Source organism: Notolepis coatsorum (assembly GCF_963971535.1).
Source record: "Notolepis coatsorum genome assembly, chromosome: 1".
Taxonomy (NCBI): domain Eukaryota; kingdom Metazoa; phylum Chordata; class Actinopteri; order Aulopiformes; family Paralepididae; genus Notolepis; species Notolepis coatsorum.
In genome coordinates, this window is record NC_140165.1 from 34,997,781 (window position 1) to 35,018,462 (window position 20,682).

The window sequence follows — 20,682 nt, forward strand, 5'->3', positions numbered from 1 at the left end:
TTCCCCCCAATTCCTGTGTTGCTCATTTCATTAAACACCCTTGAAACTGCTCCTATCTCCTCTCCTGTGTATTCAGCAATTGGGCTGTGCTCCAGACCCCAGTCTCACAGACTACCACGACCACGATGACAGCACCAGCTGTACACAAGACCGAGGAATGGAAGAAGTTTCAGAAGCAGTCTGTGAGTATCATCAACGGCCAGACCGCCCGGGTCAACCAACTCGCTCACTCCCTAGACGCCGTCACGGCGCAGCTGGCCGCTCTCGCCCTCGACTCCGCTGAGCGAGAAACACAGTATCTCCGTATCGAGGCACACTTGGCACAGCAGGGCCTACCAGCCGCTTCCCCCGCTGCACCAAGTCCCCCGCATAGAGAACCCCCTGTCCCCCCCCCTACACCACTGGGATACCCATGTACATGTCGAAATACTTCCCAAAGGCCAGTGAATACCACGACCACAACACCAGAGGGAGCTCCACAAATCATGTGAAACCCAGATTCGGCTCAAACAAGGAACTAAACACACTTCGCAATTATGCCACAACAATGTGGAGCGCCCTACCCACACCCGTAAAATAATGTGAATCCCTACCACCTTCAAAACTGCTCTCAAAGAGCACCTACGGGAGGCTGCAATTCGAAACTGGCCCTGGTAAATGTCCAGTGGACATTGTCCACCCCCCCCCCCCCCCCAAATGTAGTTTCTTCCCCCTCAAGCCTCAAATGTATATTTTCTCTTTTAGAAACTGTCTGTAAAGAAACAGTACTGTATATTTGTATATCTTGTATGTCATAAATGTCTGGATGTAACAGACAGTACTGTATATCTATGTCATACGTTATGTTATGATTAATTGAAAATGGGGGACCCTGATGTAAACAAGACGAAAGTCTTTCTCTGGTCTGCATCCCCTTAACAATTGTGTGTATTTAGCCGTACTGTATTGTACCCATTCTGCAATCTGTTAATAAAATCAATCAATCAAAAGGTGGTCTGGGGAACGATTCAGGCGTCCCCGGGCACGGAACGATTTGAGTGTGAACACAACTTGACCAAATCACGGAAGAGGCTTGCTGTAACAACGTGACGACGACACGACGTCATAACTGTTCGACTGTCCATCCGTCCTGTTCGAAACATCAGCGACAATGACCGCGAAAGGAACACACTGGTCTTCTGGAGAAATCAAATGCTTGATTGAAATCTGGGCAGACAAAAACATACAACTGGACAACACCCACAAAAACGCCAAAATTTTTGGACTAATGCGAGAGTATTTGCACGGCCGTGGGTACAACAGAACCACCGAACAATGTCGCGCTAAAGTAAAGAAACTGAGGCATCAATACCTAAAAGCACGGGATGCGGTGCGAAAATGTGGCAGCTCAGCTAAGGAGAAGGACAGATTTGTGTGGTACGATGCGGTGGACCGGATACTCGGCCCACAACCAAAAACAACCGATCTGCCCAGGTTGCGAGGACATGCCGCCACCCAGACCCCTGTCGAACCCATATCATGCTCCCGAGGTAGAATAGAAAGTACATTATATTAAATATTTTATTTATGTAGTAAGTTAAGTATGCGCTAGGCGCAGTATTATCTAGTTGGATTAATACAAATACAGTAGCTCACCTTAATGAGTAGCATTTTACCATAACAAAGGCATTTCTTGATGCCGCCTGTCTCATATATATATATATATATAACTAACGACGGCGTTGTTGTTGTATTTTGTTGTTAAAGAAGAGTCGCCGTGTCGTGCCCCACCTGCCCCCCCGCCCAGGAAGAGGAGGGCGGGGACACACTCGGACAGTAACCTCTTCGCGGAGATGAGGGACATGTTCAGTGAGATGGACAGGGACTTCAACGAGCGCGAGCGGCTGCGGCTGTTGGAGCAGCGGGAGTACGACGAGCGCGTGCGCAGAGAGGCGCGCGAGGAGAAGCAGAAGGACGTGGCCGCGCTGCACGACGTGCTGAGACAACTGGTCCAGCAGCAACAGATGCTGCCCGCCAGGGGGCAGCCTTCATGCCCCCACTCTGCACACACCTCCCAAGAGGACATGTCGTGTGAGGCCTGTTTTGATATATTTGTAACAAAATCATAAGGATTTTTTTTTGTGGTTGCAGTAGGGTATGATGATGTGGCCTTTCAGAATGGCTGATATATCATATTGCATGTATTCCATATTCAGCCCATGGCACAGAATATCATTGGTCACGTTGTGTGTGCACTCGACTTGGGGTCAGCTCTCGTCATTCCTCTTAAAAGTTCTGTTAGAAAACATTATAGTAAAATATCTCCACGAGATTCACACCGACCACATCCTGCGACTGGATCATGGCAAACACAGCAGCACCAATCACATGAAAACCTGATCACAAATATGGTGAGAGGCTATTGTAAACACACCTGACTCATAAACGGATGTCGTCATGTCATTGGTGCCGTTTGCCATCCAGGCATGTGGTCCTTGTGAATCTGACAGAATTTGATACTATGACAAAAGCTGACCCCAAATCACAGCAATTAGGCAACACATTTAACCCCCCCCCCAACAAGTTATATGGCTGTATATGGAATACATGCAATGTATGGAATATCAGCCATTCTAGGGCTAGCCATGATGCAAGTGAGGCATGAGATTTTATTTGGATTGATAAAAGGCTTTAAAATAAAAACAAAACAATACTCCAGACCAGAATCTGTAAAAATTACTTTTATTGTTTTAGCTGATGGGGGGAAAGCAAGACAGCATACATCACACCAAATGGCACGGTGTGTACCAACACACTTTGTGTTTCCTTAATACTGATTTACTGACGATACTTTTACTCTATTCATCTACAACATAAAGGATATGTTGCAGCTCGTTCTGCGTAAAGCAAAGTGCTATACATGATGCCAAGAAGAAAACAAAACCATTCATCCTATTTTACTGAAGGAACAGAGTAACACACTTAAAGGAAAACAAATCTACAACAGACAACATTTCATTCCTCTATTCGGACTGCTCAGCAAAGCATTGTGGGCGTAAAACACACCTCTGTAAAAGCCAGGTGTGTTTTTTTGCTCTCTTTCTCTGGCAAATCTTAATGCTGCATTCGATTATAACTCCAAGGTAGGAAATCCCGACATCTTACTAGGATTTATTTTTTTATAAAACGGCACGCCGCAAACACGGGTATGATTTCTCAACCATAGTATAAGCCTCTGCGTTATCTGATATAATTTCAACACGACCACTCGCATTGTATACCGTTAATGTTATTAGCTGTTTTAGGAGTACATTTGGATTCGGAGATTACGTGTTTCCAACTTCCCACCTCCAACCATAAACGAATGCAGCATAAAGCTGCTTCACTGACAGCACTGTGGTCTCAAAGGGTGATTTTACAGAGGGAACTGTTCTTTGTACTGTTGGCACTACAATGAAAATACAAAAGTTTTTTTTTTCTTTTTATTTGAATGTAAAACCTCAAACAAACTTTCTGATGTCCACTAAAATAATCATCATTAAGAAAAGCTCTTAATTTTGGCATTGAAAAATGTAGTTTTTTTTGTTTCCATTTCTAGCATTCGGGAATAGCAGTTTTATCATCTCACATTTATTGATTGGACTGCTGAAGACGATAGGACTATTATATCTGAATTCTGTTTTAGGGGTGGATTTTTTTTTATTACTTTTAAGTAGCAAAAGAAAGCAGGTTTTATAGTAAAGGCGCGATTGCAATTTATTTTGAGCAAGGAATAGTCTGTCTGAAAATACATAAAGAATATCTTGGGCTTAACCCCATTAAACACATCACAAATTCAACTAACAAGAGACTTCGCGACACTTGATGAAAGCAAAGGGTATTTATTGACAGAATGAATGTTGAAAATTAAAGTTAACTTTTGGCGCGGGCCCCATCATGGGATGAGCGGACGAGCGGATCCTGCCTGATGGAAGGCAGGGGGCTCTGGAGCCTGCCCCCCCCTGTAGACGGGGCCAACCCTGGTGGTGCCTGCTGCTTGGGTGATGTCAGGGAGGTGGTCGGTGACCTGAACAGAGGAGCACAAGACGGGGAGAGGAGGAGTCCATTTAAAAAAAGGAGCACGGTCAATGACCTCAACTGATTTGCAAATTAGGTGAGTGGGGGGTGCTCAAGTCTCTCAGTTGAACGTTCGTTAAGAACTCCCGTTTCAACTAACGGACTTCGCAACAAGGGTATTTATTGACAGGATAAAAACTTCATGGGACGAGTGGCTGAGCGACTCCGGCCTGATGGAAGGCAGGGGGCTCTGGGATGAAATGAAGCAATGGAATGAGGTATGTATCTTGGAGGGATGACCGACTGACAAACATGGATGGGGAAAAGCGTGATGATGAGGTGTCTGTATGGAGGCTGAGGAAGCAGGACCCTTGGCCACAGAAGCTTCTATAGAGTGGAATGAAGAAACTGGCACCGGTTATCTGAGCCCTCGTGACAGAAGGTTCACAGGTGGTGAATAGCCCTCGACAATATATGAAATCGCTTGATGTACTGTACTTGAGCCTCAGATGAAGGACTAGTGAGAGTGTCCAATGGGGCTAGAGCTCGTTAGCAGAGCAAGGAGAAATAAGTTCACCTGGAATTATATGAAGCCTCACAATAGAGGATTCTCAGGCGGAATGACTTCAGGAATAGAATAAGCTATGTGGGATCATAAATCAGGTCACCTGTTCATATAGGAGCTCTCCCGACAGAGGTCCCCCGGTGGGCATGAGACTGGAATGAGAAGATCAGAAATATAATTGATATCGGGGCGCCCCCAGTGGCACACCACGTAACTATGCTTGCAGCGTAATCGCAACGTCCTGGGTTCGAATCCAGCCCAGGGACATGTGTTGCAGGTCCTCCCCATCTCTCCCACTCTCCCAATTTCCAAACTCTCCCGTCAATAAAAGCACTTAAAAATATCTTTAAAAAAAATAAATAGATATATATATAATTGATATCATAATGAGTAACCCGATATGACTGTAATCCTCACAATAAGAGGATTCGCAAGTGAAAAGCTACACAAATACAGGTGGCCTTATAGGAAATAATCTCGCTGGCTTGGACGGTTAGAGATGAGACGGTTAATGTAGCAGAGATGTACGAGTCCTATGGGGAAGATAGAAATAATTGATTAGTATGGGGATGGGAGCATGTTGATGAAGCAAGGCTTTGGGATAAGGACACAGCAGGACAGCTGCTGAGCAGACAGGGTAGCCACTGCAACCAGTAGGTATATATATATTATATATTACATATGTATAGGTATATTTATATAAAAGTATTTATATATAAATGTATTGGATTGTATAGAGATACAGCGTTTATACATATAATTAACAATAGATTAAATTATAATTTGTGATAGTTAAAAAGGGGTAGGAATTATTTTTAAAGTATACATCTTCCTACTCCTTTTCAAACAGGGTAAACTAGGATTTGTTTATCCGTTTCTCTTTTTGTGGTATTTTTATTATCTTTTGATTGTCGTTGATTTTGGATTTTGTGTGTGAGCTTGCCTTGAATATGTACATTGTGATTTTTCTTAATTTTTTTCTTTTCTTTTGTAAGTCCACATGGGTGCGTTTGATTTGTTTTTAAACAAGACCGAAAAATAAACTTCATTCATTCATTTTGTATATGTCAAATGAATATTTCCGTTTTTATACTTGTTTGAAAATAATCTTTTATTCATTCATTCACATTAAGACAATGGAGATCAAGGAACAGACGAGAGAGAAAGGTGATAAAGAATATTGTGATATGAATACGCAGGACACACAGCCCACCTGGCGCAAACCACTAGTCGATGTAATGGGTACAGATAAAGATGCCATGGACCTATGGCTGTTGAGGAAGGAGGATGCATCGGGTCGTACGTAAGGAGGGATAAACGGAGGACGGCCATCTTCCCCATCGACTTGAGAGTATGAACAGGTAAACCTAGTAGCGGCTCAAAGAAGTAGGCGGGCCACTGTGTTCGGTGGAGGTGACCGGAGAAGCAGCTGTGGTGCAGGGGAGGCCCGTTTGGCAGTAGGAGAGTGACCACCAGGAGTGCGTTTTACGGATTGGAACTAGTAATGCAGCACGGAAGGACGAGGACAGAAGGGGCCTTGGAGATAAAACACCCTTCGCGATCAGACTTTTGAGTGTTGTGAGAAACAAATGTCCCGGGAAGCGATAAAAACGGTTGACTTAGTGGTAAATTCCATAGAAAGCGAGGAGGACGGCTTCAAGTGAGGTGTCTAGATTTAGGTGTCTGACCTGACTGCTGCTGTGACTCGATATTTATACTGTAGACACTGTGAATCGGAACGTGCAATAACGTTAATGTTACTCACTGTGCCCTGTTTCATTGCTTTATTATGTTTTTAATCCTATATCTTGCACCATATTGTTTTGTTTTTGTTGCTTTCATTGCTTTGCTATGTTTTCTTTTCTTTTTAATCTTATACCTTGCCTCACACTATTTTGTTTTTATCAACTTGCTTGTGAAGCACTTTGGTGTCAGCTGCCGCTGCCTGGAAATGTGCTATACAAATAAAACTGACTTGACTTGACTTGTATATATATATACGGTACCTTAATATATATATTTTTTCTATGGTGTATTTTTTGATTTTGTGTGAAGGGCGGACGAGCAAAGTAAGAATTTCATTGTACGGCAAACTGTCTGTTTAACTGCACATGACAATAAACAATCATGAATCTTGAATCTAGATAAGTGGCAAAGACCCCGTCTGACGGATGAAATCAGGGTTTGAAGGACGTCGTGGAGTGTCACAGGGAGGCGTTTATCTGGTGTAGGAGGAGACGACTAATGAGGGAGTTGGAAAACAGAGGGTCTCGGAGAAGAGTGGTACTGTAGCCCTGCGACTAGACTATGTGAATGGACTGACAACTAAGAGTATTGTGTTCAAAACTAAAAGTCAGAAGATGGGGGTGCAGATAGAATAGGAAGCACAGAAAAGACCACATTTGCACCACACAGAACTATGACCTGATGGCGGAAGGAGATGGAGCCGCTCTGACATAGTGCTGAGGAGTGGAGACTGTACGTGGAAACTAATAGAGGATTAGGTTTCTAAAAAAGCACAGAGGAGTGGAGACTGTACATGGAATATAATACAGGATTAAGTCTCTTAATAATACAGTGCAGAGGAGTGGAGACTGTACATGGAGACTAATTGAGGATTAGGTCTTGATATTCGGGGCAGACCAGCGGGAATGGTTTGGTGGTTGGGTATCGTTGGGGGAACTATCTCTATTGAGCTATGTATGTATTATGTATGTATGTATGTATGTATGTATGTATGTATGTATGTATGTATGTATGTATGTATGTATGTATGTATGTATGTATGTATGTATGTATGTATGTATGTAACCACAGTAATGGACAAAGACAGGTGGATCGCACTAAAGCTACGTGTCGGCTAGCCCCTTTCGTAACTGTGATGCACACTTGTGATGCAAACGAAAGGGGCTACGTTGCCGGCATTGTTCAACTTTATTGCTAACTTTATCACGCATTTGAAACGGCATCACCCGAATGTGAATATCACTGGTACACTGAAGAAGCAAACCCAGCTCCCTGTGGCATTCAAGCAGCATCTCGCTATTAATTCAGACCGGGACAAAGCAATAACAAACGCCATAGGTGTTTTTATAGCAGCAGATCTGTGACCATACTCCGTTGTCGAGAATACTGGGTTTAAGCACATGTTAAAAGTAATAGAGCCCCGCTACCTAGTTCCCTCTCGTCCGTATTTCAGCCAGCAAGTCATACCACCAGCTCTGTATAAACAAGCCCCTTTTGTGACTGTGATGCAAGCCCTGCCCCTGTATTCAAGCAGGGCTTGCATCACAGTCATGAAAGGGGCTCTGTATAAACAAGCACACGCTACAGTTGTCCAAGGCATTTGCTATATAATAATCTTCAGATTTACTTTGTGTTATCAGTAGGTTACAGCAGTAAGCATTAGTTCTCAGTAAATTATGGCCAATTCATTTTATATTGTTTAATACAGTTAAATAAATAAATAAATGAAAAGCAATACCGTAGAGCAAATTCATACCGTTTATACCGTCCACCCCTAACATACATACATACATACATACATACATACATACACACATACATACATGCATACATACATACATATCTCAATAGAGCCAGAGGAACTCCTGAAATGTAAATGACAGTCAGTGAGGTTGTTCAAACGTCCAGCAATATAGGCTGCTTTAATAATTATTGACATTTTGCACGACCGATGTCGAGGTGATAAAACACATTAAGGGCCTGATCTGTTGGGATGAGAAGAGACCTGTATCTATAATGTTGCCTCGTTAGCGCAGTCAGTGAAAGACCATGCGCTTGTGAGACCCATCGAGAGCCCCACAGTCTGCAGGCTACGGCCGGCTCTCCCGCCGGACCTGACCCCCAAACCCCCCCCCCCCCGGGCCTAACCATTGAGAAAAAACATATATAGGGCGGCTTAGCTGTACAATTCGCCAGTGAGATCTATTGGTTACAACATGAACGCACTAGCCACAGGTGAATGTTCTTTACCTCATGTGGAGGTGTCCGACATGAGGATGGAACGTAATAGCTCACTATATTGTGAGTGGATGATTTGAACATGCGCTGCTTACAGCCATCACAACGCAGAGTTTGCTGACCTAGTATTTAGTTGGCTATGCAACCTCTACACAAACAGCCTTTCACTTCGACTCATCCTCGTCGGTAAGTGGGTAGTTCTATTACGAACGAAGATAATTCTATTAATCAAAAAGAGTTTGGAGGGCTGTCACCTGTCATGAAGACTTAAAACGTCCTACGTCATATTTTTCTCTGACTGTATAAATAATTCATTCATAAAGGCCTGCTTGCCTGGTAATAAATTTAACAAAAATCGAATCGTCACAGGCTTCTATCAGCTTGATGCCTTCATATATTATATATATATATAAAAGCGTGACATCAAAACCTATACAAGTATTGCTCCGAAATATATCTCTTAATGTCATTTGTGTTCATTCAAAATCATTTAAAAATGTTCTTGTTTAAATGACTCGTTTCATTGTCACAATGATTGTAAATATACCTGGTTATTCTTTCACTTTATAGCATGCAGTGCCTTTTCTATCGTCTCATCTTGCATGACACAGGATAGAAACGAAATGTGGGAGATTAGCTTTTAACAAGAAATCGGGCCGTTCAAGTCCTCTGTTAATGATGTAAGGAAGGAGCCACAAGCCTGGCTAACTGGAGGGTCTAGGTCCTTTCTCAGTTTTGGCTTCTTTATTAACTCCGAATGCTGTGGTTAAACTACGCTGCTCGTCTCTTTCCGTCTCGCCACACACATCAGCTTTGCTGTAGACAAAAAGGTTTGACGGTTAAATGTCACTCTCTGCTCACCTGCTCTAGGTCGCTTCCTGGAATACATTTATTACAAATTAGCCTTTGGAATGCTAGTCACACAATCTTGCACGCACACACCTATTATTGTTATGATTATTCGGTTATGATTAGGGCTGTACCGAATGCTTCGATCATAATGTTGACATTCGAATTCTAAATCAACATACGAATTTGTAATTTTTAATAATAATTTAATTTTTTTTCCTAATCTTTTTTTTTGTGTCTATTCAATCTGTTTAAACCAATGGGGGGTTTCTTCACAGTTGCAGTTAAAGATTAGGCTACACTAATATTATAATATAAGACGTCACCATCACTTTCATACCAACGTGCCCTTATTGGATTATTTATGTTGACGAAACTGATGAGTTATATTCATTAAAGAAAGTTGATTTAATAAAAGAAAAATACTAATTTAATCAGATTAATCACTTTATTCAAATTGAGGATTCAGTTAAAACATTTTTTTTTTTTTTTTTAAGTAATATATTTTTTTTATAGACATTCGAAGCTTCGTTCGAATACTTCAATAGAAGCTTCGAATGTTAAAAAATGACATTCGGTACAGCCCTAGTTATGATTATTGTTATGATTATTATTGCTAGGTTTTAGTGAGTTTTTCCTTAACTTTGCGTGGGGTATGTCTGGGAGTGTTGCATTCATTTATTTTAAATTGTTTGGACTTCATGGTGTTTTTGTTTTGGTCTCGATTTATTGTGATGTTTCTTCTTGACTTGTTTAAAGAAGACGTGTCCGGCCCATGGGGACATTAACGTGTGTCGTCAGGCCTTACAAACACATTTGATTTTATTTGATTTAGGTTGAATAAAGCCTAGCTTCTTCTGTATATACCCTATCCCCCACAGCCACACATTCAAACCTGCAATTTCAAAATGTTGTCAAACAGCGACCTCTATAGGCAAAAGATGACAACATGGTACAGTGCTTTGTTTACAGTTTTAGTTTTTGTCTGATGTGTGGATTGGATTTCAGTGGGTATAGGTGGAGGGGTTGTTACTGCTGTACTGCTGGCCACACCTCAAGCTCTGCCAAGAGAGGTCTGGAGAAGTTCACAGTATAATAATAAGTCACTAAACTACAACCCAACCCACACATCAGACCAAAACAAAAAGGTAAACAAAGAACAATACCAAGCGGGGCTGTTTTATCTAGAGGTTGCCGTTTGATGGCATTACAGATTTGAAATTAAACTTCCACAACATGAAACATGATTTCACCTACACTTCCTCATGCTTAGACCAGCGTTTCCGTTAGCCGGTAATTACCGGTTTTTGACCGGCAAAATCTGTTGAAGTCCGACTTATTTAATATCTCCGGTCTTAATGTCCGGTGAAAATAATTCCCTGAGTCTAAGCACAATTTGATTATTTGAATTGTATTAAAATAGGCTAAAATTAAATAGCCTATGCGATGAACGAAACGATCATTACATTTGTTTCCTCGTTGCTTCTAATAATGACAACGACGTTGTCAGCGAGAGCTTAGTGCTGGGTGTGCGAGTGCATGTGAAGCTGCAGAGCCAGAGAGGCAACGGCACAATGCAGTATTCCATCAGTACTCCAATTCGGCCATTTTCAGCCAATGTTGGGTGGGGGGCGCTGTTGTGCGGTTCCCAGAAAAGAGCCAATAACAGCTGAATGAGCTTCTCTGCAGCGCCATACTCTTTGCAAATAAGTTGTTGCGAGGTGGAGAGAGTCGTCACGCAAACCACGATAATGTTGCCGCCTCTCTGCTTTCTCAGTTCTTCGCTTGATATAATTAATACAAATGTCCAATATAACGGAATTCGTTAGCTCATAAAAATGTGATTATAACAGACTGCTGTTTAGTGCCCACATACGCGGTCTATTTTAGTTCAAGTCAGCAGCAGCACGGAGTATCGAGGGACTTATTTTATTTGGAATATATTAATTAATGACTGTATACGCAAAAGTAGCCTAGTTTTAAGTAATAATATTATAAATCTACATGCCTTGAGGATGACATTCTTTATTCTAAACTATGACCGGAATTAATCTCATTTGTCCGGTAGATTGAAATCTTGCAGGTCACGGAGACCGACAACAATTTTTTCTAACGGAAACCCTGGCTTAGACATGTTGAATATTACTGTGATTGCAAAATGATTCCCTCAAATTCAATCTTGTACGTCAAACATGCGAAAGTATCGCATAACATTCACTGGCTATTTCGAGACTTATTTTATACAACAATTAGTTCCAAGTCATTTGATTGGACAAGAGGCATTCCATGAGTGCTGATATCCAGTATAACAGCACTGGGACTTTTAACTATGTATCACTCCACCGCACACAGGTGTTTTATTAATAACCGTTAATTAGGCAACAGTCCAAGTTCCAGAGCGCAGTTGTGGAACTATTTGTTGGCGGAGCTAAATAAATTATTAAATAAACAAACAAATCATAATCTGGTGTCGCTTATTACTGTTAACTAATAAATAGCGATTGTAGAACTGTTGTATAAAAGCAATATCACACTCAGGTCATGCTATTATACTGAATATCAGCACGGCTGTGATTATCATGACCGAATCACAGCCGTGCTGATATTACTTAAATATAAGGCCCTATGGAATCTGTGTTATTAATAACTTTTTTTCCAATGCTCAATTCCATGATTCCGTCCATGATTATCATCATCAAATAATCTATAGGGCCCTACATTAATACTGCCACCAGTCAATACTTCCACCAGGCCTAACAATCTTTCTGGGGGATACCCTGTATGGGATATCGTTTGTACAAGACTATAACAATACCCCTGTATACAATAGTGCAATTCTTGGGGCCAACTGGCAATTTCCAGGATACGAGCAATGAACGATCTACCCTGTTGGATTATTCTAATGCTCCAACAGAGACAGCAGCTGACGTTTAGCAATTGGCGTGGTCTTTGTAACAATTTCTCTGTCGGAAGAGAGGCTTCCATCTAATAACCAAGTCTAATGTGACGCCCAGGAATTCAATGGATAGGGGGACCCCTAGTTCTTTAAATCTGCACATTAATTTATCTAAGCTGAGGGTAGGAGAGGAGGACGGGAAATTACGAGGATAAAACGTGGAGTATGATCCTCGTGGAGTATGGAGTATGAACGGAAGATGGCATTTGTTCAGCAATATCCAGCACAGTGCTTCTGGCAGCGTGTTAAAAATATAAGGACTACTCCTACAACCAAAAGGGAGCCAGACTGCAAAACAAAAACATAGACTCCCACTTAGTTCCAAATAATGACCATTGGGAAGGATGGATTGGGATGACTTTGAACACATTGGGTATGTCTGCTTTTGCCAACCATGCTCTTTGTCCGATAATTGTTATCAGCTTAATGGCATTGTCGATTGATGCATAAACGCAGGGAGAAGTGGTTTAGAGGAATCATGGAATTAACTCTAAGGACATCGGCCACAACGTGGTGCTGACATCGCTACACAGAGATGATTAAGAGCAAAAGGGCTTTAAGGGCGGAATATAGAAAGGCCCGGCCACACAACCTTTGGATACTTTTCTTTCTAGCAGGAATGCCACACGAGAGACGTGGGAGTTGAGTGAGAGAGGACACGGAGCCCTTGCGAGAGCTCTCGTCGGGAGATGATCCCTGAGCACTGTGTCAGCCGGTGAGGACAGAACATCAGTGGGAGTTAATGGCTGATCTGGTTAAGAGTGGCGGAGTAGCCTCTGCTCTGCCTGATTTGATATCTTCACCTTGAAATATTTGGGGGGTGGATACAGCAGTGAAGGGAGGAATACACGGTTTATTCACAGGGATAGCCGGTTGAGCAGAATCAAGATTGAACATGGGGGGGGGGGGGGGGGGGGCATGTGGCATTGGCGTGGTAGGTGGCTGGAGCTGGGGGTTAGTAGTGAGAGTGGACCCAGGAATCCAGTGATATTCACGAGAGCCGTGCTGGGCGAGTGGTGCGTGGCGGGGTTCAGCCGGTTGGAGAGGGGTGTCTGTGCCCGCCAGAGCACCAGGGGAGGGGTGACTGTGCCCGCCAGAGCACCGGGGGAGGGGTGACTGTGCCCGCCAGAGCACCGGGGGAGGAGTGACTGTGCCTGACAGAGCACTGGGGGAGGGGTGACTGTGCCCGCCAGAGCACCGGGGGAGGGGTGACTGTGCCCGCCAGAGCACCAGGGGAGGGGTGGCTGTGCCCGCCAGAGCACCGGGGGAGGGGTAACTCTGCTTAGCCACGGCCTTGCCTCTGCTTTTGGGCGGAGTATCTTTGACGACTAGCTGGAGCTAGATCTCGCCGTTGGGTCTAGCGTGCAGCTATCTCTACAAGGAGATTGACTCATTGAAAACGGGGCCACCCAGTGTTTCGGAAGATACTCGGCCAAGACAGGGAGGGTTTTCTCGTCGGGCCACCCGGAGGGTTTTCTCGTCGGGCCACTCCGGCTAGCGCGAGGCGAGGCCTGAAGCGAGGTGTTTCACTCCCGGGATCTGACATGTCTACCTACACCTGACCTGAACAGAGAAGCACAAGACAGACATGGCGAGGAGAGGAGTCCATTTTAAAGTAGGGACGCACCGATCCAACTTTATCAGTCCAGATACCGTTACCCAGGCTTTGGGTATTGGCCGATACGGAGTACCGATCCGATCCATTAATCTTTAATGAACAGTATAGACATGGACCATAATTTTTTGGTCATTGGACAGAGATTATTGAGATATAATACACTTTTCTCGATTAGAGTTAACGTGTCAAAATTGCAGCAAATCAAGTCACTTTGATTTCCGGCACGTTTAGACGCGTTTCTTGGTTTCGGATTTTAGTACCTGGGAAATTCTATTTTAGCCCGCTATCGGTTTTTTATACCAGTATCGCTATTTTGAGCTCAACTGATCTGATTGAAGTGGAGCAAATTAATTAGGGAATGGGGAATGGTCAGTCTCTCAGTTCAACGGTCACATTGGTTGCCGGCCGGATATGACGAATTATCGCTTGGATGCCAGCACGTGGGAGGACGAGCACATTTGCGAGCGATTAAACTATATCTTAAATTATGGCTATGGGTCTAATACACCCGTCGCTTATCAATAACTTGCTTGCAGTCAACATGTACGAAACGGATTGTTTTTTCATCAGTACATTTCCGTTTTATACGGTTTTGAATAAGAGTATAGTTTTGGAGATTTCTAGAAAGAAAAAAAGATTCCGCGATAAGAGCCATTTACTGGAATACACAAAACACGTCGTCATTTTCCGGCTGATTTATGAATCGTTTTCAAATAAACGCTAGATTATCGAGAGTATGCGTGTTCTTATGCACGATACAAAAGCGGGCTGAAAAATCATTTATTCGTGCCGCGCTCAGCGCCTAATGCCACACTAGGGCTGTCCCCTACTGAGGATTTGGATGGTCGACTATGATTGGCCAAAATTTGCCGTTAGTCGACAAAAAAATAAAAATAAAAAAAAAGTATACTATTTGTAAATATTTAATTTTATTTAATTTTTTATCATTCCATTTGGGCTGTGGGGGTGCCTAATGTCTGAAGGGGTCGACTGAAGTCTTCTTGTCCTCTGCAAAAGCATGCAATTGGTCCACTGATGGATACATCTTGATATTTGTCTAGTCTAGTGTGTTCATTAGATGGGTGAAATCCTCTTTCAGTGCCTCTGTGCCTGTTTTCTTAGGCAGTTAGCATCTGGTATGCGTGCCATACCAGATAATGATAAAAACAAATATATATATATATATTATAAATATATATTAGGGATGCTCGATATTGGCTTTTTTACCGATACCGATATTCCGATATTGTCCAACTCTTAATTTCCGATATCAACCGATACCGATATATGCAGGGTTTCCCCGTCCAAAAAACTGAATAATTTCAGGTAACTAATAATTTCACTGGATATATATATAACAAATATTGTTATTGTTTTTTTTTGTTTTTAAACAGATACCGATATTTTCCGATATCACATTTTACTGCCGATATCGGCCGATAATATCGGTCGGCCGATAATATCGGACATCCCTAATATATATATATTAGAGGTGGGCATAGATTTTTTTTTTAATCTAGATTAATCTATCTGCAATCCTGGATTTAATCTAGATTAATCTAGATTAAAATGGCTCAAAAATAAATAAAAATCTGCAGAAGGCATTCAAAATATGTGTGTTCTACCCAAATAATGACCAGAAGTAAGTCCTTACTTTTTCTTTCCTCCTTATGTTTCTCAGGCCAGGTGGCCCATTACACCATGAGCCCATCTCCCGTTTCCAAAATGCATTACAGACTGTTTGAAAAAGCTGTTTTGCTATGATAATTGGTAATGAAATATCAAAATAATGTTTAATAAGATGTACTTGTGTTTAATAAGTTGTTTTATTCAGAAGTTAACACAAATAAATAATATTACCAGTACAGTACAGTATCTAGCACACTCTCAGGAGCAAAACAGAAAGAAGCATTTCAAACTTGAACTATGTGACATGGCATGACTCAATCAGTCCAATCTCTATTTCTCCTTCTTCCACCAGTCACTCAGGCAGACCAGCTTGTTTTATGTAGTGGTGTCTACTTAGTGCCTATAATATTTTTCCCGTTGGGTGCCAGACAGGGCCAAACCCTGCCAATGCAAATCAACTGCTCCAGTGGAGTTGCTCAGTGGCCAATGGTGTCAACTGTGGTTATACTGGGCAGCTCCCAGGTGTGAATGGAACTGTGTGAATGTGAAGCATGGCGTTTCTGAAAAAGAGCACCTGTGCTCAGCGAACCTACCCTGGGTAAATAAAAGGTAAAAAAAAAAAAATGTATTAAAAAAATAAAATAATTTTTTTTTTAGATTAACTGCGTCAATTATATTATCGTGCAATACTAGTATCGCGTTAACGCAGCACGTTAACGGCCCAGCTCTAATATATATATTTTATATATATTCGACTAAGAGGTTGGCCAGTCGACTACGGCTCCTTTCGACCGATTAGTAGACTAATCGACTAATAGGGGTCAGCCCTATGCCACACACACACCCGCTGTGAACGCTATTGATCGCGTTTATTGATCCAACGTTATAGTCCGAAACGTATAATCGAAAGCTGCTCCGAGCCTCCCAGTGAATGTGGTAACAGACACTGCTTGCCAGAGATGGGGAAACCCTGGACCGGAGTTTTTCTCTGATGCACATGGCCACTCAATCCAATCCAATGATGTGCATTACCATCCGGGAGACGATAGGGGGCGGTATTTGCCCTTTTCGAGCTCAGAGCCATTCCCAATGATAACGTCAGGCTGGACGGATGAAACATTTATGGATATCGCTAATAAAAGAAATAACGAGAAATCTCGTTGTTGGCAACCAATGTGTTAAGAACTCCCGTCTCAGCTACAACATGTTGCTAAAGCAGCAGTGAGCATCACTTTGCATAGTATGGCTGAAGAGAAGCTGCAAAAGTGACCTTTTCCTTTTGACCCGTCATGGGCCTAACAGATTAGCTATGTATCGTCTTTATTGAGACGCCTAGTTCCCATTGGAGGGAAGCGAGAGGCATGGCACAGTGTCCTCTGCAGCAGTCAACCAATGAGATGCAAACACTGAGTAAATTACTCCAGACCCTGTGGGAAGATAATCATTTGTAGAGGTGACTGGAGTGCATATGAGTGGATGAGCACGACAGAGACAGAGACACACAGAGAGACACACAGAGAGGGAGACAAGAGGGAGAGAGAGACACAGAGAGGGAGACAGAGACACAGAGGGAGACAGAGAGAAAGGGAGAGACACAGAGAGAGAAAGGGAGAGACACAGAGGGAGACAGAGAGAGACTGAGAGACACAGAGAGAGACAAAGAGAGACACAGAGAGAGAGACACAGAGTGAGACACAGAGAGCTTTATAGTCCAGTCAATCTAACTCAAAAAAGGGCCCCACCCAGGAGAGATTGCAATAGTAATGCACAGTTTCTATTGTTCCTAATACCCTCCTGCATCATATATTAAAAGTATTACAAGTAGACCTTTTCAAGGTCAAAAGCAAAGTTTTAAGAGTGACGCGGTCTGAATAAAATGGTGTTAATAATGGGAGGGTTGCGCTGTAATTGCAAGTCAGGTTGCGGTCGTGGACGTGTAGTGAAGATTAAATGTAAGCCTGCAGTCGATGCACGTTTTAAAGCCTGGCCTAAGTTCAGGGTTTCAATATGTGTGCCTGATACGCATCATGGTTTTCACTAAGACAAATTGGCACGTGCAGACATTTTAATTATAATAAATGGTTTAGAACCTCATATAATTGACTAATTGGATAATCTTGGGGTCGCCTCAAAGTGCACATATACATCCATAACAGGTTATATCTGATGGTTGTATGTGAAAAAAACTTTCACGGCCATTTTTTTTTTTTCTTTTTTAATGTTTTTGTAGATTTTTTTTATTTATTAACTGGCAGTCCGGTAGAGAGAGAGAGTTAGAACGGGAGACAGAGCGGGGGGAGACATTCGGCAAAGGACGCCGGGTCCAGGAATCGAACCCGGGTCGGCCGCTTCGCGACGCAGTGCGTTACATGGTTCGCCACTTGGGCGCCTCACTGCCATTATTTATATTTACTATGTACCACTGCTGCTAGAAGATTTGCGAAAAGTTCTTTTACCTTTATTTATTTCACTCATTCATTTAATTTTAGCTACTGTTTATATTGTATATAGTCCTGTATATTGTGTGTACATTGTGTCCTATATGTTACTTTATGTTTATAGTGTCCTATATGTTACTTTATGTTATTGTTTACATTGTCGATCTTTTTATATACAACGTGGGAAGGGGGGGAACTTGATTACATTTCTCTGTGTGTCTTGCACATTATGGGAAATGACAATAAAGTTGACTTTGACTTTAAATTATGTGAAAAATTGCACGTTAGGAGCAAAGGACTTCTTTGTGATGCTGCAACACATTTCTGAATTGACCTCGATCACATAAAACCTTGAATGATGACTATAGACGTCTTCCATGGGTCAAACCACAGACAGACTATTAGTGTAGGACGTCCGTCATGTCCCCGCTCCCCGAGTGGGGAGGGCTCACGTACGCATACCTTTACACTTCAAACGCCGGGAACTTTGATTTCATTGGCTGCAGTAGGTCAGCCAGGAAGTAGATGGTGCCCGCCATGCCTGCAAACAGGAAGTGACACGACTAAGTATACAGGTACAAACAACGATCTTCACCTCCATCACCGCTGGTTAGGACAGACACTGTAAATGGCTTCAAATTACAGTATGTAAATGTTCAAAACTACTGTAAATGTAAGCAGATTGTTAGAACCATTTCATATTTCAATTCATGTCACATACTATATTACATTACCTTCAAAAAGTGAGAAGGGAGTGTCTGGAGTACGACAGCCATGTTTGCCGTAGTTCATGCACCAGTCTGCAAACTAAGGAGAAAGAGAGGGACACAAGAGTATCAGTACAGTGTGTATGACAAAAATACTTCCCAGTCAGTCAGAACAAGACCGCAGCTCTACCGCCTCCAGGGAATAGCTAGCGATGTAAACAGCGGCTAAAGATCTGAAAGCCTGGATTCCGCCCGCGAGGATCAGATTATGACCACAGTGTGGTTCTGGGTCGCGCTGGCAACGTGGAAGGGGAGCTTCTTGACATCCGACGAGTCCGCCATCCATCCTCTATGAATAGATGCATCCATATTAATGGAAGTACACATGGGACTTGTGCCATCTGGACCGCTTCCAAAAGACCCCCCCCCCCCCCCCCCGCCCGTACCAGTCCCCCACGCAACAGAATGTTGCCATGGAAACTAATATGATTTTACATGCGGGACACGAGTCTCGCACGGTTCCATGACAAAAGTAATTTTGAAGATGTTTCCCAGCCAAATGACAAATCCAAGAATATGTAGATATAATGGGAATGGCTGTTCTATGAATTCAAGATCTATGAGCAGCCAACTCCAGGTGTGTTGAAGTCAACTGGCTCCGACAAACTGTCAAGAGACATAAAGGTCTGTACGTCTCAGGCCCCTGGCGTTTCCCCGAATCATTTCAGATTTGAGGCTGGCACTCGCCCAAGCGCGGCATGACTGGGCGCACTTTGAAATAAGACGAGTATGACTTTCAGATCAGAGTCACGGAACCTGTGTAGGGCAGCATGTATTCTGGACCACTTCAGGAAACATTAGGAGGACTCATTGTTGAAGTGGCACCACTCCGAACAGTTGGAAATCAAAGAAATTCGATGTACTACGAAATTATAATTTTCTCAATTACGTGTTTATCCAACGCTCACAGCATGTATGACAATAAGCCAAATTTTTTCTGATTCTCGAACCAGACACTGAAAGCGGTGTTAGGCCATTCATAAGGGCATGTGTGTATGTGATATACTGCAGTTCGCTCATCACAGTCACTGCTGGGATGTTGATTAAACAGCTGGAGACCCATTTGGTTGACTAGATTCCTGCAGTGTGAGACCTTTGACCTTGAATACATAAACATCTGTTCCTGAACACAGTGTAATGTCTACAGCAGTGGTTGTGGACCTAGTCACTACTCGGGCTCCTGGGGGTCATTGAGGTGAAGCAGTGAACCACCTTCCCACCAGTCAGGACAGATGAAACCCACGCAATGTTTCCACCATCGACTAAAAACACACTTCTTCAATCAATATATATATATAATAAAAAATTACTTCTTACAGTCTTTTACTATTATGTACTATGCCACTATGCCTATACTACTACCTACTAGGTACTATGATTATACTACTATATCTATACTACTACCTACTATGTCTATACTACTAACTATCTACTATGCCATTATGCATATACTGGGTAACTCCCTGTACCTGGGGCTAAATAAATCCACCATAGCCCGTCTACAACTACCCCAAAATGGCTGCTAGACTGCTCACAGGTAACCGGAAGAGAGCTTGCATCACCCCTGTACTTGCCTCCCTCCACTGGCTCCCGGTGCGCTATAGAATAGACTTCAAGGTCCTCCTATTAGTCTACAAAGCCCTTAATGGTGAGGCCCCTGCTTACCTAGCAGACCTCCTCACCCCCTATACCAACGTCAGGGCCCCCAGATTGGCTGACAAGGGTCTCTTAACCACCCCGTAGGTCTTATTTCAAGTCTAGGGGGGGGGGGGGGGGCGTGCTTTTGCGGTCGCAGCCCCTTACCTCTGGAACAGCATCCCCAATCCCCATGTCCATTCAAT

The 20,682-nt window shown here is 42.8% G+C and overlaps 2 protein-coding genes across 3 annotated transcripts in view; one reads left to right on the forward strand and one right to left on the reverse strand.

Moving 5' to 3' along the window:
• Positions 1–1,156: 1,156 nt before the first annotated feature.
• LOC311244330 (uncharacterized protein) lies at positions 1,157–2,629 on the forward strand. The gene is made up of 2 exons (XM_084333791.1): positions 1,157–1,529; positions 1,747–2,629. The coding sequence occupies exons 1-2, from the start codon at positions 1,268–1,270 to the stop codon at positions 2,106–2,108; spliced, it is 624 nt and encodes a 207-aa protein (XP_084189917.1). The 5' UTR covers positions 1,157–1,267; the 3' UTR covers positions 2,109–2,629.
• A 75-nt stretch (positions 2,630–2,704) lies between these two features.
• lancl1 (LanC antibiotic synthetase component C-like 1 (bacterial)) overlaps positions 2,705–20,682 on the reverse strand; it is a 43,105-nt gene continuing 25,127 nt past the window's right edge. Inside the window, exons 9-12 of one of the 2 annotated variants that reach the window (XR_014619803.1) lie at positions 18,809–18,881; positions 18,537–18,615; positions 4,704–4,752; positions 2,705–4,045 (exon numbers count right to left, since the gene is read on the reverse strand). Coding sequence is in view for 1 of the 2 variants with exons in the window: in XM_084316686.1 (XP_084172812.1) it covers positions 18,539–18,615; positions 18,809–18,881 (150 nt within the window). In the remaining variant the exon portion in view is untranslated. The remainder of the gene's footprint in view (positions 4,046–4,703; positions 4,753–18,536; positions 18,616–18,808; positions 18,882–20,682) is intronic. The other variant, XM_084316686.1, reaches the window with a different exon arrangement.

Coding starts and splice junctions, on each gene's coding strand:
- LOC311244330 (XM_084333791.1), top strand. CDS start 1,268: ATGCGAGAGTATTTGCACGGCCGTGGGTACAACAGAACCACCGAACAA. Junction 1,530..1,746: donor ACCCATATCATGCTCCCGAG/GTAGAATAGAAA, acceptor TTGTTGTTAAAG/AAGAGTCGCCGTGTCGTGCC.